This window comes from Acomys minous (assembly GCF_964271855.1).
Source record: "Acomys minous genome assembly, chromosome: 12".
NCBI classification, from domain to species: Eukaryota; Metazoa; Chordata; class Mammalia; order Rodentia; family Muridae; genus Acomys; species Acomys minous.
In genome coordinates this window covers 32,760,082-32,770,124 of record NC_140493.1, presented here as the reverse complement: position 1 = coordinate 32,770,124, position 10,043 = coordinate 32,760,082, and the positions used below count along the sequence as shown (strand labels likewise).

General features: G+C 38.2%; 1 protein-coding gene across 1 annotated transcript in view; it reads left to right on the top strand.

The window, feature by feature from the left end:
• The first annotated feature begins 400 nt into the window (after positions 1 to 400).
• The window catches only part of TRPS1 (transcriptional repressor GATA binding 1), a 236,542-nt gene continuing 226,899 nt past the window's right edge, over positions 401 to 10,043 (top strand). Inside the window, 1 exon segment of the mRNA XM_084751232.1 lies at positions 401 to 955. Coding sequence (XP_084607358.1) covers positions 877 to 955 — 79 coding nt within the window. The 5' untranslated portion in view covers positions 401 to 876.

Genomic DNA, 10,043 nt, shown 5'->3' with positions numbered 1-10,043 from the left:
CCCCCCACCCCCCAATTCCTCTGCTCCCTTTGCTGGGTCTAAGGCATCTGAGCCTTGGAAACCAGAGCGACTTCAAACTGCAGTAGCCCCCAGAGTCAGGAGGGTCAAGTTCAGCCGCCGGGGAGGAGGAAAAACAAATCCCGATTTGCCAAAAAAAGAAGTTTCAGGCCGGTGCCCCCTCCCCCCTCCCAGCCCCACTCCCCCTCGCTGTCTCTTGCTGGCTGATTTTAATTCTCTCCTACCGGGAGCAGCAGAGGATCTGGAGGTGGCTGGACCCGAGGGGCCGCCGCCGCCGCCGCTGCTGCAAGTTTTCTGGGGGCTCCTGACAAACGGGGAGCAGACTAGGCACCGGCATGCAGAGTAGTAAGTTGGGTGAACTTGGGAGGGCCGGGAGGGTTTCTGAGAGGGGTCTTGGAGTGCCCCTCAAAGTGGTAAAACAGCATAGACTGGCTTTGGCTTTGAAGAGTTTAGTTTGCAAAGCCAGGCTTCAAACTTTTTTCTCTTAAAGGCCCAGATGGCTTGGAGGGAGCAAGTGTGGCATCCCCTGGTCTACCCGTCTCTGGGCAGCTCAGGGCAGCCGGGGCCCAGGGATCTGTGCCCTGTCGGTACCATGAGGCAGGGCCTTGCAGCCAGGGCGCTTCCGTAGGGGCTGAGCAAGGGGCAGACTTCCTCTGTGGTGCGGTTGATGCGCCATGTGTCGCGGGTCAGGGGACACTGGCTGGTGATTAAACGCCTGACAGCGGTGGGACATGCAGGCAGACAGGCTCTTTGCTTTCTGTCTAGTTCCTGTTTGGGCTGTAGAGTCTGAAACGCATCTTTGAAAGGCCAAGGCAAACACCTCTATCCCTTCAAATAACTCCAGGATTATAGGACCCCATGAATAATTTGAGGGCGAAGCAGAGGTGGGAGCTGTTTGAAGTGCAAAGCTGTTTTTGTGGCTGGGAAAGCTTTTTCTGTGAGTACCTGTTTGAGATGGTGGTGTTTCTCCTTTCACCAGGGAGGTCACTAACTGTTTTATGGCTCTAGGATCCTAAAGCCATTGAAGTGAGAGGGACCAGAGGACTTATGGGGGCTTCAGAGAGAATGTTGCTTGGACTTACAACATTTTAGGACCTGGCTGACTTCCCCATATCTTTTTAGGCCTCAGATTTGATCCTTTGAAAGTTTTTGAGTAAGAGCTATGGATTAAATGATGAATCCAAATTAAGATAGAATATCCATCCTTATCCGGTTTTGGGAAACCACCGCTAGCGTTTTAAGCAAGGTAAGTGAAGAGAGAAGGGCCGAGGGAAGAAGTTAAAATCAGGCACAAGTTAAGGCCGATTCATTGAACTTTTATAAGCTCTCCAGGTGAACAGGAAAGGGCCTGGAAGAGACATTCAGGACAAAAGCGAAAATACAGATAAGGGCTTGAGACAAGATTACAAAGAAGTAATCATTCTAGGCCTTACTGGCTAAATTTGATTGCTCAAGCTTAAAAAATAAAAATATATTTAAAGGAGACTTTTCCATTAAGTCTTCGGAGTGCTTTAAACTCCTGAGGACAAACCCACCAGCCTCTGTCGCATCTCCAGCCTTTCCTGAGGGGGGTTTTAAAAAGAGTTGATCATTTAGAAGAGGCTCCCAGAGTTAAGTGTGTTAGGGACTGTCAGGGAAGTACTACAGCTGGCAGGTCCTTGACTTGGGCAAAATGAGAATGAAAGCTCTAATCTCACTGCTGGGCAGTTTCTTACACGCTCTTCACTCGCTTCTGAGGCTCCCCCAAGTTAATTCAGCACTTGTGTAGAAAAGCAAGGGTTCTAAAGTAATCACCATGCGGCTTTTCCCTTTCCTTTTCCCCAAGTATGACAGGGTTGTGAATAAATACAGGGTTTGTAAGGGAAGATGAAGCGTTTCCTGTAAGTTTCGATGCTGACAAGACAGTCTGGAAATGATACCAACATTCTGAAGATAATTTCTCTCTCTCTCTCTTCTCTCTCTCTCTCTCTCTCTCTCTCTCTCTCTCTCTCTCTCTCTTTTACCTTTGAGTGAAAGTTTTATTAATTGCATGCTCAAACTTTACAACTTAAACTCATATGTTCATTGAGTTTATCCTTCGGTAGATTTCATAACTTTCTTTGAAAGCTGTTCTCTTGAATTAAAAACATCTCCAGTCAGTTAACTAGACGGGGCCGTGAATATGCTAGGCTGATGGTCATTTCTGTAAGTTAGGACTATGAGCCTTAGAACTGTGAAGGAGGAAATAGAGTCAGAACGGCGCCTCCATTCTGCCATGATTTGTCTAAATGTAAGACATTGGGAAGCTTCATCAGGGCTCAAGTGACAAAATAGGATTTGCCTTTGTGAGCTGATTTTTGATGGCTTCCCAATATGCCTGTTGCATGTCAGGGCTACGTGTGTGTAGAGTACTTTTTTACAAAAGTAATAAGTAAATCTGACACCCTGAAAATAACTGGTAGGAAGTACCTAGCAAGAAAGTTTGTCACTCCTGCATTTTAAATTCTGTTAGTGTTTGTGTTGCTGGGTGGCTTTCTGTCCCTTGCTAAAGCTAGCATTAAAGGTGCACAGGAGAGTACTCGAGTGCCTGTGAATCCTGAGCTGAATTCAGAGCAGCGCTCCACACTTTGACTACTAACATTGCAAGCAAGTTAATAGAAATTTCAATACTAACCGATGAGGCATCCAAATCGGTGTACATTTAGTCATGAGTGACCTACATGTACCCTTACTTTGTTTTTGGCATTATTTTTACTTTTCTCTTAAGTCATGTAACACTCTGGAATTTATTCCAGTTTTCACTCTAGATCTCCGTAAAACACATAAGGAAATCTTCATTCATAAGAAAACCTTCTAAATAGGGAAGTGGATGAATCTGTTGGAAAGCTGCTTTTAAGACCCTAGCATTTAATGGTGCTTTTATTAAAGCTGGTGCTTTATTATTATTCAATGTATGTGAGTCAATGCACAGGGAGAAGCCACTATTTGCTTCTAAAGATATATGCATTTTCTATTAAGAAATAAGGCAAGGGTGTGAGGTTTTGGTAAACATTATGCTATTTTTTGAAGTAAATAAACATTGCTGAAAAATTTTAAACTTGCAAAATTTTTCTTTTGAGTTAGAACTTTATTTTGAGTTTGGAATTGGTGTTAGCATTGAGAACTGGTGTCTGATATTATATATATTATAAATATGGTATACATATTTATATATACATATATATACCAATTATTGTTACTTTAATACATCCTTCGAGAGCAAACAATAATAGCATAACACTGTGTCATTGTACAAAGTAGACTCTCAGAGAGTTGTGGACAGGTGTCTATAATTGATTTCAAGGGAAATTATTATTTTTGAAATAAGCAATGAACTTAAAATAAAATGACTGGCTCCCATTAAAACATATCCTCATGAAGATATTCTCTGGTGTGTAAAATGAAGCCATTCATTCAACACACTGACAACTTTCCACTTGGTATTTGCCTCTGCTTAATTTAGTTTCCTCGGGACAGCTAGTGTGGTAGTCTGCATCTGTTTTTGGCAGGCATGGAAAACTATAAACTCAGACAGTTCTGTCTCAAATATTGTAGCTCATGAGTTACAATCAATTTGATAAAAAGCAGACAAGTTGTATGAGCTTGCTTTCTGTTGTTCATCCTTGGTCCAGATTTCAGGTAACAGATTTCTTTTTCTTCTTTTTCTAGTTATGATTTCTAATACTGTTGATAACTAATTGATCTTGTTAAGCTTCTGTATTTATTATTTATTGAGCTATGGGGTAATGAATGAGAGCTTATACAGATTTAGTTAAGCTTTGCCTATCTATGGGATAGCTCCATTTATTAGGATACATGGAAATAATGCATCTGTTGTCATAACAGGATTTGTGGGACTTAATGGACCCTTGTAGATATAATGTGAAGATGCTTATCTTGACTTTTCCAAGCAGAATTTCAACAGAATTTCCCAAGTGTACTTTTTATGCCCATGTATCGAAAAGGCAACATACTTTACAATTATTTTCATTTTAAAAACCAAGCAGTTTTTTTTTATCATTATCAAAATCACTTGTTTCTTAAAACTTTGATCAGTTTATTAAAGTAAGTATATTTGAAAATGTCAAAGTTTGCTTTTAGACTACTGTTCCGTAGCAAAAGGTGCCCATTTTATCCTTAAATGTAAGTTAGTCCAAAGCTATTTGTATCAAATATTCTATTACAGATGATGTTCATAAGTGAGACTTCAGAGGACACAATCACAACAGCTTTGAGGGGCCTTTATATGACTCAGTGCCTCTTATTTCGCTGGGAAGTGAGTTCGCAAGCCTTTGGGTTGTTCCTCTGTAGGGTAGACTAACAGAGACATTGATTTAGGTTAGAAAGAGATTTTTAAGCTCAAAAATATGCTTTTACTGGATTTACAAGATGCTGAAAACTATTTGAATTGTTAAGAACTAGTCAAGAAAAGCGTGCTAGGACAGCAGCCATCAGAACCATGACAGCATGGCTACACTGAGTTCTTTTCATGATCCCATCTCTCTTTGCCCACGCAGAGCACCGTTCCAAGTACCAAAAACAAAGATGAAATTATCAGTGTACTTCAGATTTGAAGTATCATTAAAATGATCTTTTTGACTCAATGTATAATTGAAATACAAACATTAAGGCTGGCCGTACAGCATGTTGCATTCAAAAGAATAAAAAAAATTACTTTTAATTTTTAAAATGTTGCTAGCTCTTTAAAAACCTGCAGTTAATACTTTACAAGTGGCTAGACACCTTCCCTGATGTTCAGTTTATACAAGTAGGAAACTTTCCTGCTCTTTCTCTCTCTCTTTCTTGTTTTCTTTAAACCAACTGACGTCATGCCAAACTTTCCTTTAAAAGAACAGACAGAAGTAATTGGTAGCTTTTAACTTTTAATAATGTTCTGCTTGGTTTTGGTGGCCAAAATGCTATTTTTTATTATTTATTTATTTATTTATTTTAGAAAAAAAAAAGTTCAAGTAAGAACGGGCTTGTGGCCTGAGGAAGAAAAGCTCCGTTGATACAGTGATTTTTATTCTTGTTTTTCAATCTGTTATTAAAACGCTTTCCTGCTGAGCTCTGCTGCGTTTCTTCAGTTGTTCGCTGTAATGGCTGGTGCACTTGAGGTTACCATAATTTAAACGGTTTTGGGGTCTATGGGGGTATGGATATTTGTGTTACTTTATTTCTTTACTATTTGAAAGGAAAAAAAAAACAAGGTTTGTTTCAACCAAGATTAATTAATGAAGGTTATCAATGGTGACAGGTCAATGAATATGTTTATATGGAGAATGCCACACCTGTTACCAAGAGCCTAAAATATGGAAGTTTAATTGTGACATTAATCATTTTTATGTACAGAGGAAGGAAAATAGATGAAATGTTACCAAAATACAGTTTTATATTGAAAGAATTAGTTTCAAGGGCCGGCTTGTTCCTACTGAAGTGTTTCATTTTTCACCCTGATGAATTTAAATAGCATTGTTTAACCTTATTTATCACATTGTATTTTGACCTCATTTTAATAATTCTTGTCACTCCTCAGAATTTGCTCAGGCAAATAGAAATTTGTCTCCTTAAGAGAAACCTTGATCACATTGATTGACAGAGGCCAACTTTAGAAGTTGGCAAGCAGAAAATTCTTTCTGGGGAGAAAAAAAAAATTGTGTCAGTATTTCCTTCCTTGGGAAAAGCTACTCCACCCAGAAGTGGGCTTCTCTTTCTCATTTGTAAGACAGGAGTGTGTATCCATGTTCCGCATGCAAACTGTTGCTGAGGTTTTAAGCTTTTGCTGGAATACCAAATTTCATCCGTGAGTTAGTTAGCGTCACCTCTTCCCTAGCCAGAGAGTCTGTAAGGAATAATATACTATGAAAATGAGGTGTCTAACAGAGAAGGAGTAGGCACTAATACATTTATTATCACTAAAAGTATTCTGCGTATTCCAGACCCTTGTACTGTTCTCATCTTAGAAATTTGACAATGTTGATGTACTTTATTCGTTCTCAGCTTTTACTGCGAAAGCCACAGACTTTTCATTCGTATCAGACAGATTCTGCCTTTGATAACAGCTCCTTTCCTAGCATATTTTCCAGGGAAAACTGGAAGAACTGAACTATGTGTTGCTTGTATTAATATAGCGCAGGTTTCTTGAATTTGGTTTGATTTAATGAATGATTTTTTTTTTTTAGAGTTTGCAAGCATAAATTTCAAATCATAGGTCTGTCTGCCGTGAGGTTTTTTTTTTTATTATTTAATAAATGTAGGTCTGTTACTTCAAAATTGGGATAGTTATAAAATTTAGCAAGGAGGGGGAAAAGGCAGAGGGAAGTATTTGGGGCTGGAGTCCTTTACTATCAACAGCTAGTTTACTGTGGAGACGTGGGGAGGGGTAGGAGAGGCTTTGTGGAAGATGATACAAAAAAAAAAACCATCAATTGCGCATATGATCCCCTCCCCTTAAGGTTTACTTAAACAATATGTTTCGGTTTTGCCTCAAACCATTCGGCACCACCTCTACTCCAAGCTTCCACCACTATCTTGGTTCCTGAGTGATTAAGGATGGTGTTTTCTGCTCTATAATGAGCAGTATTGTTTGAACAAAGGTAACATATTTTGATTTGTGTAATTCTTTGGCAGTAACCAGGGAGCTACCTATAGTGTAAGAGGAGTTCTATAGTATAAAGCCTGTGGATATTTGATGCAGCCACGGTATCTGTACTGTGTTTGAATTATTGCAGCAATGTGTGCATGCTCTTGGAGCTATATTTTATGTATGTAATACTTAGATTCACCTATTGTGGGATTTAATGTGCTAAATCATGACCTGCTGTGCTTTAAACAGGCATCTTTTTAAGCAGATACATGACTTATTTTTAAAAAGTTAGAAGTTTGAAGTACGTGTATGGCAGTGGAACATAATGAACCAGTCGTCTCCACAGTAAGCAGATGGACTTCAGACTTTACTAAGAAATTTCAAGAGAAGGGAAGAAACCCCACCCTGTAAATCAAAATGCCCCCTTGTTGTGTTTTTTAAAGTAGTCTTCTGAGAACATTTTTTTTTTTTTAAATATCTTACTTCTGTGGGGAGTGACAGTGCTTTTTCTGACGATATCATTTCACAGGCTGGCACTCCACAGTTTACAATTCTATCAGCTTAAAACGTTATGCAGAAAAATTATGGAACATGTAAGGACTCCGTACTCTGAGCCCATGCGTTTTTCCCTAGGGTGATGGATTCTGTGCGTCACCCAAATGTGATGCTCTTTGCTGGGCTTGTAATACTGGTTTGAGGGTTGCTGGATGCCTTAGTTCATCAAGCAACATCATACAACAACCTTGGTAACTAGGTAATTGACACAGTCAAAGTAGGCTCTGGAAAATGTTCCAAATATTTTAAAGTCGGTTCAGAACTTACCATATATTCCATTTATTCAACACTTGCATAAGCAGATGATTCATTGTCTGCCCTTTGAGCCTGCTATTGACAATATCGCTAGAAATATGTTAATGCCTATTACCATTCTTGTTTTTCTTTTTCTTTTCTTTAGTTTGAAAGGAACATAGTTGTCCCATTTTCTTAATGATTGCTTGGTTTATTATTATAACTGTGATACTTATAATATAATAGACATTTATGCTCCCTAATGTATATGTCCAAAGCTTTAAGAATACTGATATTATTATTATTATTATTTTTAAAAAGTTAGTATTATAATAGCAAGGAAGGAGCACAATATAGGATCGTAGATAGCTTATTTAAATATAAAAATGTCTTCTATTAGAAAACAAGGGATGAGAATGCTTTTGTTTAAAGTTCATTTTACTTATATAATTTGTACTGACTATGAAGTTTAAAAAATCAGTGAAAGTTCGTAATAAAACATGCTCTTTTTGATTACAGTCTACAGGATGGCTTTCTTAGCAGTCATATGAATTGCAATATCATTTCTGCCATGTGTTTATATAGGAATTAGAGATATATCTATAACCAGTGTAAATGTGTACAGTAGAGTTGGTTTGGGACATCAGATTTCTCTGGTACATGATATGGGTTATGTGCAGAGGGATACACATTACTATCCTAGGATTAATACAGCACATTGATCCCTGCCTTAATGCTTCTCAGTGCACACATGCACGGGCATATGCTTCTGTTCTGTTGTGGTAGAGGTCAATACATTTGATTCTATCAAACTATTTATTTTCTTAAATGACATTAATCTTTTTCATGTCCTTTCCAACTATTTAATGCCTCCTAGAACCTATCTGAGAGTTTAATTAGTTACAAATCTGGTTCTCAATGACAGTGAACTTGACTAAAGAAAGTGAAAACTAAATTCTGCTTTATGTGATGTCATGACCCACTCATCATCTTAGCTTTGGAAGGGGGTAGCTCGTTTGTCTGCCAACATTTAGTAGGTCTGAACACATAGGTGTTCCTAAAAAAAAAAAAGATGTCATTTGTTTTTGCTTTACTTGTGATGTTTTTAATGATTGTCGAAGAGAATCTAGGTCACTTTATGTTTAGATGCTGTTACATGGTTGACAGACGTTAAGACTGGTTATAAATATTTTAAGCTTCATCAGTGTCCATACTTCTCAACTTTTACAATGCCTATTCTCAACTCTGGATGATTAGTAATTTTTTCTCAATTATTTTTATTGTGATTTTGAGGCCTTTATACCTCATCTTTGTTTTTTGTTTTAATGATATTCCTTTTTATACAGTTTTAAATTTTTAAGTGAATAATTAGAAATGATTATGTTCACCATTGGATGCATATACTCCAAAAGGATGACTGCAAAATTTGTTCCCTAGTTCTTCAGAAATAGGAAAGTTCTAGAAAATAACCTAGGTAAAGCCTTGTGAGCATAAGGTCGTCTACACTTTTAAAGTAAATATTTAAGAACAGTTTTCCCTTTTTACTAAAATTGCATTCTTTGCATGTAAGATGTACAGAGTTTGTAGTAGGAAACCTCTTGCCGTCATAACCCCAGTTACAGTAATTGTTGGTTTTACTCTTTAGTCTGTCACTCTTTACTCTGTTTTAAAGTGGTCTGTTTCTTAAGATAATTTACTCTGCTGAAAGAATGACCTAATTATTTGTAACACATATTGCTTAAAAAAAAACAAAACACTTTGGTACACTATAAAGCAGGAAGCTTTCACTCAGAACATTAGGCCAAAAGTAAAAAATCATATGTGTAATATTTTATAAATAAGCCTACTATGCACATGATCTTGCATGCTGTCTTTGCCCATGTCTTAACTCTTTTGTGCTGCATTTGTTTACAATTAATTATAAGTAGACATTCTGCACTCTTTATCCCAAGAATAAGTCACTATCTTATATTTGACCTTTAATTAAACATAGCTATGCTCTTCCCACTCCCTGAGAGTTTTCATATATCACTGACAATAACATTGGGAAATGTGACTGATGTGGACCATGATTAGAAATGGAGAATCAACGGTAGACATTAGTGGAGCCAGGTTTTCCTCATTTTTCTGCTACAGGCTTTGAATCCTTTTAAAGGAGAAATCTGAACAGTACAGGCAGAGGGCTCTGTACAGTCCGGATAGTGTAAGGATTGGTGAAGCATGAGGCTTTATTCATTTATGTTTTTTTTGTTTTTGTTTTGACACAGAAGACTTCAACCTTTTAGCCTGTGGTCCTTGGGAACTTTAGATAAGCCCCACTGGGGTCACACTTTCAGTCCTGGCTTCGCGTGACAGAGAGCACTCTGTGCGCAGCTTCTGCTGCTTCTGCAGTGCTTTCCTTCAGGACTGCAAGGCCCTTTAAGTTAATTTGGCTTGTTGGAAGCATAACCAGAACGCTTGCTTTCTGAAATTCATCTGGGTGGGTTCTAGAAGGGCAAGCAGAGATCATGGGGCACATGATATCGCTGACTTTAGGGTGCTAAAGAAACCTGTGCTGAGACCGCCTATGCTGTCTCTGAATTATTCTGCCATGCTTTACCAGCAGGGGTATCTTTTCCTTTTTCTCCCTGCT